The 14709-nt window shown below is 40.4% G+C and overlaps 1 protein-coding gene across 1 annotated transcript in view; it reads left to right on the top strand.

Moving 5' to 3' along the window:
* Adgrg4 (adhesion G protein-coupled receptor G4) overlaps nt 1-10721 on the top strand; it is a 156579-nt gene extending 145858 nt beyond the window's left edge. Inside the window, exon 24 of the mRNA XM_004643180.1 lies at nt 10614-10721. Coding sequence (XP_004643237.1) covers nt 10614-10721 — 108 coding nt within the window. The remainder of the gene's footprint in view (nt 1-10613) is intronic.
* The last annotated feature ends 3988 nt before the right edge of the window (nt 10722-14709 follow it).

Consider the following 14709-nt stretch of genomic DNA (forward strand, 5'->3'; position numbering starts at 1 on the left):
CATGGAATGAAATCTCCTGTCCGAGAGAAGAGGAGGGGGCCCCTGCGTGGGTAGTCCCGGGGAAGCTTTCTCTTCCAGGAACTTAGATAAGCTTCCTGAGGACAAAAATCTTGTTTGCCTTGCTTAGCGCTGTGCCTTGGTGTCCAGCACATTTTAGTCAAGATTCTTTGGTTGCCAGAAAGGTAAACCAAATGTCTTTGAACAAATCATATATCAGTTGTAGTCAACTAGGAAAAGGGACTACTTAACCAAGAAAAACAGGGCCCAAGAAAAAGGGTAAAATAATGTTTAGAAAGATTAAAGAATGAAGAATTTAAAAAGCTACAGGTCTTCTAGGAGAAGACCTTCCCATTCAGTGTACCACACCTGTGAAAAATAAACAACAATTTCTTTTATCCTCATCATACTAGTTTAAGAGTCAAAGACCCTCAAGACTAATTCTGATCAGGTCAGATGAAATTCCGTGCTATATTAAGCAGTGAGAGAAGAAATGTGTCAGAAAAATACCTTCAGGGTGCTCTTTGGTTCTAGTGGTGATTGGAGAGAAGTGTGGATTTACCATCCCCCCCAAGGATACACACAGAGTGGAAGAAGTCTTCTACAAGAAAGTAGAGTGGTGTCAGGAATGAATGAGAAGGTAGAGATTCAAACCCCACATTATGTCTAACACACACACACACACACACACACACACACACACACACACACACAATTTTGGTCTGAATGTATTTTCTTTGGATTAACTCAGCTAGCAGACTTCTTCATGAGGGTCCAAAATCAAGAAGTGTTGAGCAAGCAAAGTAAGCATTTAAAATAAGCGTCCCCAATGACAGATAAGTGCTAGAAAAGGTAACTTTTAGAGATCTTAGGTACACAGATTTGCCTCACTCTGAAGAAAATCAATATATGAAGATATGTTTGTCTATCTTGTTGTGCCTTACCACATGCCCCTCCAGATGAGTTGACAAGTGACATTTTTTAAGATGCTCACTAGACAGCTAAGAGTTCCCCCAAATATCTTACAGTGTACGTGAATGTCCACTTCTAGAACCCTTCACTTTTGATTAGGGAAGACTCAGTTGCCTGATGAGGAAACCTAGAACCACGCTGCTTGCGTTCTCCATCTAACTGCGCTAGTAGCATGCTGCTCACAAAGTGGAATAGAAAAGAGGGTGTTCAGGGTATCACATCGGTAGACTCTGGTTGGTATATTTCAAAAAGACCGAAAGAGATCAATAATAAGCAGTGACTTCAAATATTGAAAAAAGTATCTCATCTAAATGCATAAGAAAAGTACAGATGTTTCCTTAACATATGCAGTCCTATGCAAATCAATATGTAAATTAAACAAAAAGTCAGGACTGGCAAATTCCCAAGTTTCCAAGATTTACTTATGTTAACCTAGTGTTCATCACAGAAACAAAGTTGAGAATTTTTGCCTATTTCCATCATTTCGAAGTGAAGGAAGGCAAGGTTGAAGGATGTGCTACATTAATAGGGCAAAGGCTCTCATCTAAGAAGGGAACAAGGTAGATAGATGGTTAGATGAATAGATAGATAGTTTTCACCTTCAAAATGTTAGCTAGCTCATCCATCATGCTCAGTTGGTTGTGGGCAGCAATGGGACTAGAAATGGAAATGAATCTGAGTTGCACTGAATTTTGATGAGGGCCTAGTTCATACAAGAAAGATTTTTGAATCATTAACCTACAGATTCACAAGAGATTGGAAAACAAGGTAATTGCAGGGGAAAATAAAGACCTAGGCTACACTGAATCTTTAGATACTGGCCATTTCAGGGGTAGAGACATAAGGATATAATATCATGTGGACCATACCTCCCCAGCCTGCACCATCTAGGTCTTTAGTGGACCTAAAAAATTAGATTAAGGCCCTGAAGCTTGTGGGGTTGGTGATGTGCCGGTAGTTAGAGGTGGAAGAGGTTCCTTCTCTTCTTTCTGCTTCCTTTAGACCTAAGTTCAAAAATGGGAGCAGGTAAATATTCCCAATGAGGTTTGGCCCTCTTTGTATATGTTAGCTAACCAAATACAGTGTGCTGGTCACTATACCACTCCTGTGCTAAGCACCATGGAGGAGGAACAATTCTGTAAAAGCCACAGTACTGTTCACAAGAAACTAGGATTGCAATCGGGGTAATAAAAATCTACTTTTGCAACAATTTTTCCAAAGTAATATTAGTATTAACTCTTCAAGCTGTGTGGTTGGGATGTTTAGGCATAATAAGAAATAGCTATTTAATTATTAGTCCAATTCAAACGTATTTATTGAGCATTGAAGTACTGAAGAAAACAGACACAGTTGCTAGAGTTGTCTGAGAAGACAGACAAATGTGCAGTAACAGGGCCGGGGAGATATCTTGACAGTCTAAGTACCTGCCTGTCCAGTACCACATGCCATGCATGCTGAGCCAGCCACTGAAACCGGACCTATAACAGGTTCATGGGCATGATCATTTACCACAAACCTAAAACAGTGCAAACTAGAAATAAGCTAAAGATTCTTCAATATCAGAATGGGTAAATAAATTTAAGGTAAGCATAGTGTGAAATAGTACCCAATCAATAGAAACAATTAATTGCAGCCATAATTCAAAGATATCTGCAATGTTTTATGCTAAAATCAATTTACATGATATTACATGGCAAAATAAAGTACAGTATATTAAAAAAAACCGTGTTTGTGTGTGTGTGTGTGTGTGTGTGTGTGTGTGCATGGATAGCCATATTTATTTACCAAAAATGTAAGATACACATTTTTGTATAGTCCGTAAGGTTATACACCTTGTTAATATTTTTTTGAGATAGGGTCTCTCTGTGTAGTTAGGGCTGGCCTTGTGCTCATTTTTGTAGTTCCCGGGCTGGTCTCGAACTTGCAGCAATCATCCCGTCACAACCTCCTGAGTGCTGGGATTACAGGTGTGCACCACCACGCCCAGTTAATAATGGTCTGTTTATGGGGAGAGGTACTGGTGAGACTCACTTTTTGTTTTCTATATGTTCATATTGTTTTAATTCCTATAAAAAAAGCACATAACTGTTCTAATTTTTAAATTCATTTTAAAGAGAAAAGAAAATAGCAATGAAACAGTTTCAAGAGAGGTTAGTAGGACAATTACAACAATTAATACATTGCACATTGTTGTCTTCGTAGTAGTTATTCAGAGGACAAGATGCAGACATGATATCTTGTCTAAACAATATTAGTACAAACCTTTCTTCTCAATGAACTAAGAGAAAGTAGCTGTATATCTATCCTAAGTCTCTTGTGTATACATATATATATTTTTCTCTTTTTTTCACAACAAAATGGTCCTTTATTTACACTTTTGTGAAGTTAGTAATGCTTGACACTAGGTTCCCTAGCAACTGTAGCTAACCTTAACCAGACAGGATGTTCATCTTAAAACTTAAAAAGTTCTCATTTAAAAGCTGCAGCTAAAAGTTCTAATGATGAGTTTAATAAGAAAAATATGTATGATAAGGTAGGTATCCCTGATATAGTAACAGTGGAAGTGTTCAAAGGAAATTTATTGAAGAAGATAATAAATTCAGTCTGGGTCATCACATGTTGAGATGGCCATGGAGCACTCAGATGGAGACATCTAGAAGGGAGCTAGCTATGTAAGTCTGGAGTAGAAAGAGCAGTTAGGTGTGGGGACATAGACTTGTGGAACAGGCACGACAATCGCAGCCACCAGAGGAGTGAACGAGGTCACTGACTGGGAGAAGGAAGAGGAAGAATGGAAGCAATAGACAGAATGAAGGCATGCTGAAGACCAGGCACAGTTGTATCAGCCTGTAAGGGAAACCTGGAAAGAAAGGACAGAGGAGCAGGAGAAAACCCAGGAGTATCAGGTGCTCCATAAACCAAGCAAAGAAGTTCAGATTGGCCAAATGTACTCAACAGAGGTAAGTACTGCTGAGAATATAAGTACTATAAGGAGAAAACAGTGTCTTCTGGATTTAATGACAAGGAAACTTTGGTTCGGCCCAGGAGAGTGAGTAGTGAGGACAGAGGGAGAACAAATGTAGTCCTTTTAGTAAATTTAGCTATAAGTTTCAAGAGCTTGTAGTGAGCAGGTCATAAAATTGGAGCTCCCCAGGAAGCAGGGAGATCGCAAGTCTGAGGCCAACCTAGGCAACTTAGTGAGACCATATCTCAACCCCCAAACTAAAATTGTCTGGGAATGTAGCTCAGTGGTAAAGCACTTGCCTAGCATGGAAGAGACCCTGGGTTCAATTCCTAGTACTGCAAAACAAATAAATGATAAGCAATATTTATACTAGAAAGACTTTAAAAATTTAAATGGTTATAAGAAGTAGTTAGTAGAGATATAAAGGCTGGATTATTGAGGGAGAATAGAATTTAACCCATAGAGCAGAAGGGATGGGTTCCCAAACACAAATGGAAGGAATCCTCTTCAGCAGAAGGTTGGGCAACTGATTGGAACAGGAAGGAAGGAGGCCATGATGGGTAGGCATGCAGGAGACTGTATAGGTTTGGTAACAGGGGCTTCAAGGAGTGCTGGCTCGATTGCTTCTGTTTTCTCTGTGAAGTAGAAGGCGAGATTAGGAGATGACTGGAGCAGGCAAGCAGAACCTGTAGGCCCTCTAAAGATCCACTTTAGGCCACAGACCATGGTTGGGACAAACAGGACAGACTATGTGGGGGTCATCCCCTGGGGGTGCAGGCAGAGGGGGAGCATCCATGGAATGTCACAATGGGGAGGGAAGCAGGAATGAAAAAGAAGCAAGATGTGTCATGTGCATGTACCTACTCCCTCCAACGAATGTAAATGTCATACCCTGTGAATGTGTACTAATCAAATAAAACTTTATGAAACCTTGACTCACTGAGTTGGCTATTCAAAGTACTTACTAGTCTACTCAGTGAAATATGCTAACATCATTCCTTGGCACCCCAAGAGCCCACGATCCGTTTGGTGCCCCAGAAGAAGCACGTGGGGCCAGTTTCTTCAGCAGAGGTTCACCAGTACCTAGGAGAAATGGAGATGCTCCCAGGAGCACTTCATCATTTTGGTAACAGCTCCCTATTTGCACTCTCACCTACAAGTCTTTCCTAAATTGGAATGTGTCTCATCTCAGCATTATTTATGGTGACAAGGAGTTGCAGGCAATCTGGCATCCATCACTGAGACAGCACAGAGGCGCAGGACAGTGGCCACACACTCTGGAGTAGGTTGCAGCAGTTGGAAGCAAGGGATTAGTTGTACATAGAATAATATCCATAGATTTTTTAAAATGGTGATAGGTAAAAAATAGTAACTGTAAGAAACAGAATACTATGTGTGTGTATATATATATATATGTATATACTTTATAGAAATTTTAAAAGGCATACATTCAACATAATGCACATTTTCCAAGAACATATACAGCAAAACTACTGTGGTGAAGTAAAAAATACTAGTTACTAATAAGAGAGGAAAGAGAACTGAGTGAAAGTGTGGGAATGACAAGAAATAAAGAAGTTAAACAAGATATGGAAGATAATAAATGTGCCACGAGTGGAGTTTGATTAATACGACCCTCTGCACCCAAGGAACTAACTAAATAAAGGAACAAATAGATGTATCAAAATGCTTCCCAAACTTCTTGGAGACTTTTTTTGCAAGCAACATCTTTATCTTTAATCCCAAACATCAAGCTGGTACTGGATCACTGCTGGAGGAGCACAAGTAGGTCATTTAGGGTTGCCTTGTACCTTGTCACAGACTTTTTCTGGTTTGACCAAGCTATAATGGACAAATAAAAACGATGCATGTGTAACGTGTACAACATGATGTTTCGATACATATATGCATTGTGACAGGATCACCACAGCTGAGCTAATTAACATGCTTGTTGCCCCCCACTTGCCCTGCCATGTGACTAGAATACTTAGGTCTACTCTTAAGTGCTTTCATCAGATTTCACGTAAGTAATACAGTAGTACTAACTGTAATCGCTGTGCTCTATAGTAGCTCCTCAGAACTGACTGAACTTACAATGGACAGTTTGTATCCTTTGGCCCATATATGTTCCCATTTCCTATCCCCCAGCCTCTAGCTACCACTCTTATTTCCACTCATTTTAGGAGACTGACTTTTTAAGGACTCCACATCCCCGAGAGAATACGGTATTTGTATTTTTGTGTTTGACTTATTTCACTTAATGTGGTATTCTCTGGGCTCACCCAGGTTGTCACAAATGCCCTGACTGCCTCTTTTTAAGGCTGCATAGCGTTCCACCGTGTACATATACCACAATTTCCTTTTCCATCCATTCATCAGCGGACACTAGGGTTGTTTCTTTGTCTGGGACATGGTACACAGTGTGGCTGCAAACATGAGCTGCCTGTGTTTCTGGACCGTACTGATATCATTGCCTTTTGACATATACCTGGGGGTGGGATTGCTCGATCATATGGGTGTTCTACCTCTGATCTTTATCTGACCACTTATTTTATAAATGAGGAATTGACCTCATCAAAGTTACATGTTTAGTTGCAATCCATGGATTCATTCTGAATCATGAGCATCTACTATTCTTTTCCCTCATATCCTTCAGGACAATTATCACTGGCTTTGTGGTTGTTATTATGTGTTTTTTCCCTGTTTCTTAAATGAAATAAAGCCCACTCTGTGCTTTATGTGTCCTTCATAATAAATGCAACTTTCTCAATAAATGAAATATTTTAAAATCCAGAAATGGAATCAGCAGACTGGTAGACTACCCTTCCCTGACTACGTAGGGAATGAGTAAGTAAAGCCTACCCTTATACAAATGGAGCTCCATGTTATATTGCACTACCTGCTCAACTCAGTGTTCTCTCTGACAGTCACCGCAACACTGTATTTTCAATTGTAACAATACATTGCTTTCTTGACTTCCAAGAAGGGTTCCATGTCCACCTGTTCTGAATCGCTGCTGGAGGATGGAATCGTCGAGAACATGGGACTTGGTATTAGAGAGGCTAAGGCTTGAGTGCTATTGCTGTGCAGCCAAACTCTGGCAAGATACTCACTCTTTCTAGTTCAATCCAACAAACCTATATGGGTGCTATGTTCCAGGCACTGATTAGGTGCTTCAGCTATCACAGGGAGCAAAACAGTCAGAAATTTCTACCCTTACAGTCTGATAAAGGAAGATAGCCAACAGCTTATTAAGTAGATTATTTGGAGTGTTCCAAAGTGGTAAATGTCAGGAACTAAAGTAAAGCTGATCAGGTTTCTGACACAGGATTGTGAGGAGAGGGTGTAGATTGCAGTATCAAATAGAGTGGGCAGGGTAAGCTGTGTTGGGAAGGTGCCATTTGAGGAAAGAGAAAAGCGAACCGCACACATGGCTATGTATGGGACAGAGCATTACTGATGAGATCCAAGGATGGGGAGTTAGCAATGGAGATGGTACAGGTACTTGAATTCTTTACATATTTTGAGTGGTGAATGAGAAGAAAGAATGATGTTGGGCTGGGGAGATAGCTCAGTAGAATAAGCGCTTGCCTGGCAAGTGCAAGGTCCTGAGTTCAATCCCTGGTACCGCAAAAAAGGAAAAGAAAGAATAATGTCAAGAATGACTCCAAAGTTTTAAAATGAACAACCACAGGTTGGAGACACTTTCTACATCTGAGGAAGGGTATCATTTGGAGCAGGTTTTCATTCTCTCTTCCCTTGGAAAAAAAACTTTTAAAAAGTATAAGTTGGAGAATTATATATTATACATTTTTACCTATTATAAAAGCATATATAGTTGATATGAGGTGATAGTATAGTGATCTACCTATCTATCTGTCTATCTATCTGGTAGATTGAGGATCAAAGACAGGGTCTTGTGCAAGCTAAACAAGCATCGTACTGCTGGACTACAATCCTAGCCCATACAATGCTGCCTTACCTTTTTATTGTGCAGAGACCAAGGACAGTGATTTGGACATATGCAGATGTCTGTTAGAATTCTTTGTGGAGATAATCTTGAATGGAAAATTGGATTCACAAGCTTGAAGTTCAAGGGAGAAATCCATGTTGGAAAAATAAATTTTGAAATCATAGATGTTTAGATGGCCTACAAAATGATGACAACAGGTGAGTCCACCCTACAAGTGATGGAAATAGAGGTGAGATCTGATTCCTGAAACTCCGCCTCAGATAAGAGGTACAACCAGTAAAGAGACTACAGAGTGATCAGTGAAGTTGGAAGACAATCAAGAGTATGGTATTCTGGGTCGGCCAGATATCTCAGTGGACTAAAGTGCCTGCTTAGACAGAGCGCCTCAGCCAGGGTTCGATCCCCAGGCGTGCTGTGCTGGCCCTGCCCCCAGGGCACGCTGAGATGGCGACTGAGACTGGGCTTGATGATGCGCGCCTGTATTCTCAGAGCTTGGGAGGTTGAAAACAGAAAAATCACTACGAGTTCGATCTATGTAGTGACACCCTGTAGATCCTGTGCCAAATATATTTTTTAAAAAGTGTGGTATCTTAAAAATGAAGGGAAAAAAAAACCCAAACCTGGGGCCGGGGAGATGGCTCAGGGGAATAAGCGCTTCCCTGGCAAGAGCAAGGGCCTGAGTTCAATCCCCGGTTCCACAAAAAAACAAAAAGAAAAAAAAAAAACTAAAAATGAAGGGAAACATGAGCACTAAGGAGGTAAGAGGGATTCAGTCTGTTACACTCCTATGGATCAAAATAAATTAAGATAAAAAATTGACCCAAGGATTGGGACTGTAGAGGTGATTGGTGACATGGGAGAACACCTTACAGCTTTCATGGAGTGCTGAAGCAAAGGCTTCATTGAAGTGACTCTAAGAACTGGAAAATATATTGGTTGAAATAATGCAGGCACACAAGCTTGACTGCTGTATGGTATCTCTTATTTGAGTAAGGCAAAGTACAAACAAAAAGCATAATAAAAAATGAATAAAAGGAAATGGAGTGGATCTCTTGCAAATGAGAAGAGGTCCAGGAAACTGAGGGGAGGGAATTGAAGAGGGGAAGGGGAACTAAGTTAGATAAAGGTATGCAACATACAGGAGCCTAATAACCTCAATAACTATACACCATAAAGTTGAGGTAAGACGAATAACATCATGAAAATGAAAAGGGAGAAAGGGGATTTAGAGGAGGATGGAGAGACATAACAGGGAAAGGGAAGGGGATTCAAAAAAAGAAACAAGCTGTACAGTGCACATTCACCCACTTTCCAAGATGATTGCAAACTGTATGCGCTGCAAATATGTCTTGATAAGAAAATGAAAAATTGAAAAAAGAAAGAATGGAAACAGTTATTCAGTGGTGTTTGCTGTGCATGTTTAAAAAACAAAACCATTGTAGTAGCTGGGAGATAAGCCTCAGTCATATATAGAATGATATTACTTGTTTCTTAGGGTTATGGAAAAATTGGAACAGATTCAGTCTAAGTTTTTGAACACTGTTAATATATGCAGTGTGTCTATCACACAGCAGGCACTCAATAAATGATAGTTATTATTTTTAAGATGTGCATTTTATGCTACACTTAGAAGTATTTTCCAAGATCTACCTTTATAAAACCATACAGATTTTCATATCTCAGACCAATTTCTGAGTTGTGTGGAGGAGTTTAAAAAATAAAATTCCCAGAATAAGTTTTGCTGTGCTGCACACCAAACCACGTCTCACACAATGACCTCCAAAGAACACATCATTTGAGTTGCCATCGCATTTGTGTTTTCCAGGATGTAGCAATTATATGTAATTACCAGGGGCCTAGGAAAAAGCTTCTTTCAGAACACAATCCTCTCTCAAAAATGGACAAGCACCTCCATTAGGAAGCATGTCTCTTGAGTGTGATAAGGTCACAAAGTTACCTTCATTTTTTTCCAGTAGGTCCATTATTCTCTCGCTGTCTCTTCCTGCCCTTTCCTCTTCCCCTCCTCTCCACTCCCTTTGCCTCTCTTGTCCCTTGATTGTCAAGGTAAATGTCAAGGAAGGAAACTGACATCTGCGAATTTCTTTTGTCTGATCTAATGCTCCTCCTAAATTTTTTTTAAACAGTGCACCAGCAATATTTTATAAGTCCCAAGTTAGGAAGATAGAACACACCTAAATAGAGTTGAATTATGAAAAACTTAAAAGGTGAAAAGAAGCTAACCTGATACATATAATTGTTTGGGTGCTAGTGCTAATTAATCATAAGTTGTCATGAGAGATTCACATTAGTTATTCTTTTACCCAGCTGAGCCTCATTACATCTTTCCTTTGTTAATTCTCTAGGCACTGATATTTTTATTAATGGCCAGGATGCTTCTCAGAACACCACATTCTACTGTTTATTTACTATTTTTTTTTACTATTTTTGTTTATTCCTTTCTCTTTCCAAGCCACAGGTGCTCCTTTCTAAAAGACATACTTCTATCATATTTTCAGGGACCTACCTCCCCATCAACTATTCCTTCTCTCATCGTCCAAATCTGTCCCTGTCTGTGAAATATGCTCAAGCCTCTGACATACTGAAACTCCCTTCCTAGAACTTCTTTGTTCCTCAATCAACCACCTCATGCTTTTGTACGTGAGCTTCTAGTTTTTCATTTTGCAGTCATTTTTTTTTTTCCTCCAGCAGTCACCAAGCTTTTTCGTCCTTCACACCACTGAAACTGTTTGGACAAATATCACCAAGGACAATCCGATGGATCAGTATGATTTCCTCTCAGACCTTATGCCTTGAGCCACTTGTAGCATTGCAAATTCGTGAGAACCCCATCCATCCTGGATCCTTTCATCCATCCATCCCTCAGATTTTCTCAGGGTTTCCTCTTCATTTTCCTCTTCTCCTAGTTCTACGTATTTTTCCTGGGAGAAATTGTTGACTTCATGGTTTTCACTAACAATATGCTCCTACCTTGTAGGTCAGTACCTCCCGTTCTCCATCTCAACCGTAGCCCTATGTTTCCCACCCTCATTGGACACATGAATGACTCATAGGCATCTCTAACTCCACACATTCATACTCAAATTCATTGTCTTCTCTCCTAAGGCCCAGCCTATGCCATTGTCCAGAGGAGAAATCTAGGAGGCATTCTCAATTCTCTCCAACCATTGGCCACCCACATTCAATTTGTCCCTAATTTCAAAGATACTTTGGAATCCTCACTGTCCCCTTCTTCCTCCATATCCCATGGGCTTGATTTAGAGCCTCTGTATCTTTTGCATTCAATCTTTCCTTCTACTACAGACCTCCAACAGCTATCTTGATTTCAACGTCTCTGAACACTTTACCCTACCCTGGATGCCCAAATAATCTTTTTACACTAAGGAGCAGAGTCTAACTTACATTTCTGAAATGGATTTCTTATGTTGTAGAAAATGCCATCTGCGTTCAACTTACAGCATATGCAGGCTCCCAGCCAATTATGCTACATAACTGAATATTCAGTGCATGGAGCCCTGAGGCTGTCAGGTTGCAATGAGCTTTGTTGCATTATCAGGGCTCAAATAAGCTCCTTTGGGTCCCTGGTTTGTTGGTCTGTGACTTCCTCCCTCTGCTCCTTTGTGGAAGTATTATGCAGATTATAAAAATAGACTAATGCTTGAATTGCATTCGGGGAACTCTTGCCTTGTTCCGTGCAATGAGATTCGTAAAAGGAAAATTCCCATTCTCTCACCCAAAGCAAAATGGAACCCCACAGTGAGCTGCAAAAAGCAGGCCTAATTCCCGGCAGCAGCCTTTCCCAGCACCCTCCACTCAGCTCACGTGGAGAGAATGGATCTGATTGCAGGTTCACTGGGCTCATTGTTAAAGATAATTTAGACTTAACAAAGGTAGATTTCTAAAATGTTTCTGTCTCATTGTTGCATTTTCCTTTCAGATAAGAAATCCAAGCATCATCCTGCATTCCTTAGATCTTTCTTCATTTCTCCAGTCATAGCCCAAATGAAGATATTAACCACACCATTTCTTGGGCTACTGTAAAACCGGTCCACTTCTGATATTGCTAGGAATGCTCCTCTTTCCAAAGCTATTCAGTCGGTTTCTCAGCCAGGCTGTCAATTGTTAGTCAGTTAACAAGCATTCATTGGGCAACAGCTGTGCATTGGCTACTGTGCTAGGCAGGCCCTGAGATGGAGGGAGAGGGGTGTGGTAGAAACTAAACCTGAGCCCCATGAAAGGTCTATACCTCAGTGGTGACTATAGGCACCCCTACTGGGAGAAAAGTCCTTCTCTTTGGGTGGGCAATTCCTCATCTTTCAATATCTGAGTCAAATGTCACAGATACAGTTGTTGGCTGCTCCTCTAGCATGTTGCATATAGGATGACTGGATTGAACTATATGTCCTCTGTTATGCCCAGGCTGTGACCTCATTGAGAATCGAGGCTGCCAAATACTGAGATTTTGGTGTGTAGGGATTGGCATATCAGAGATGGCTCAAATATTTTTTGTCGAATCAAGTACCAGGAAGAACACAGCTTGATTCTAAACTGAGTGCCAAGCAGTGTGCCATTCGAGTGAAGGGGGCTCCTTTCTAGCTTGAATGCTTTTTCTCCAACCCCAGCCACTCTTTGCCATTTCATGGGTAATTTTTCCTTCACCAACTCCCAGTGCATCTTTAACTTTGGACAACTGCTCTTGTTTTGCCTTCCTAAACAGTGCAGGGCTTCTCAGATGACTTGGGAATCTCAGCACATTGCACATTCTGAGAGAGGGGGTTTGAAAGTAGGGCCTGGGATTCTGTGTATCTAACAAACTCTCAGAGGAAAGCCCATGCTTCTGATCAAGAACCACATCTTCTGCTCATGCAAGTCACAATCACCACATGCTGATGTGTAGAGATGCCCAGGACCAAGCTACCTGACCCAGGAAAACAGTGATGGTTAAAATCTAACCATGCTCAGCAATGCCTTCTCCCATTTCCCCTCATTTTCCATTCTTTGCAAAAAGTTTTGTAAGCTGTATGTCCCCTCAAGACTGCATTTATCTGAAGCAAGCATTTTTTTTTTCTAATGTACACAAACACGCCAGAAGTGATACCTAAGTTCACCTCAGCATTTATCTTTTGCTCCTGTCTGACAGATGGCTCATCTTAATTATTCTACTACATCTATGACTTGATTCTGCTCTGTCTCCTCTATGCATGCCTCTCCATTTGCTGCTAGGCGAGAAGCAACAGGAGGTAACAGAACAGCACACTCCTCGTCATAAACTTGGTAGCTCTAGTTCAGACTGCTGCTGTTCTGTTAGCTAACTTCACAATTTCAGGCACGGTACATAAACCCTCTGAGCCTTGATTTCCTCATTTATCAAATAAGGATTGGTAAAATCTACTTTCCTGACTTCTCTAGCTTATTGAATGCATGTAAATGATAACCTCGAGAAAACCCTCTGGAAAGTGTGAGGTTCTATACAAACATTAAGGATTATTACCAAAGGGTTAGGCAGCATATCTTTCAATCCTTCAGTAATTCTCCCCAACTCAGAAGCATAGTGGCCTCTACATGGTGGCCCTAAAGCTTATGACTTGTGTTGGCCGATGGCAACACCTTCTGAATCCTTTCTAACAAAGACCAGCCTACCTCAGTGAATAATGCCATAAAACAACTTTTGTGCGAGTTGTACCTCTGCTCCATAGCTGGCACAGTCAGCAAGAAGATAGCATCAATAATGCCATCACAGTGGTTTAGTGTGGACCAGGCAACATCGAAATGCCAAACTGAAGACAGCAAATTCCAAATGGATGGTGTCAAAAGACATCTTTCACTGATATTTTTTTTTTCTGATTGGGAGGGTTGGCTCACCTGTTTATATGCTAAAAAGAACCCCCTTATTTTGATTTCTGAATACTTTCTCTCTTAGTAGTCAAACTTATTATGGAATAAAACATTTTGATAATTGCTTTTTAATATGATGAAAGGTTGGAACCTTTCCCAATGACAAGGAAATGAGGGAATATAATGGAATGATGTCTTGTAATTTTTATAACTTCCAAATAGCAAATGAGAGTCGTTCATTTATTCACTGAAGTTTCCTTCCAGAATCACAGAATTACTCCTACACAGCAATTAGAAGGGGAAGATGAATGTTTAAGCATTAGCTGTAACTTGTCTTTCTGGGGAGGAGGGGACTGGGTTTAAAGCTGTTGGCAATGAGAAAAGTTCATTAACAAATATAAATTTTTATATATTACTTCTATATATTCTGAAAAGATTTTCTAGATTGAGAAAATAAACCATTACTGTAATTTACAAAGATTTTCTTTTTAAAAGGAGCTGGGGAAAAATAGTCTACATTTTGTATTTTAAGCATCAGTCTTTAATTTTAAAATATGGTTCTTCTGGTGGAGAGGTTTTGTGTCTATCACTTTTCAAAGTCCATGGCTAGGATGCCTGGGAGATGGCTCAGTGGTACAGGCACCTGCCTGGCAAGCATGAGATCCTAAGTTTGATTCTCGGCACAAAAACAAAAACAAAACAAAGTTCATGGCTAGGCTTTTCAGCAGTAGGAACACAAAGCTGATAATGTCATAGGCTTCTTTCCTTTATAAGCATCTCAGCTTCCCTTCACCCCAAGGTCACAGCCAACTCTGTCAATGTGTGTCATGGCTCACAAGGGGCACTGTCTGAAAGAGCAGCTTCTTTATGGGCAGGGCCTAGTCCATTCATGCTTCTCTTTTTCCGATAGAGTTGCTGATTTTCTGATTTTTCTTACCTTTCCTTTAAT

The sequence above is a fragment of the Octodon degus genome, unplaced genomic scaffold, assembly GCF_000260255.1.
Source record: "Octodon degus isolate 3935 unplaced genomic scaffold, OctDeg1.0 scaffold00167, whole genome shotgun sequence".
NCBI classification, from domain to species: Eukaryota; Metazoa; Chordata; class Mammalia; order Rodentia; family Octodontidae; genus Octodon; species Octodon degus.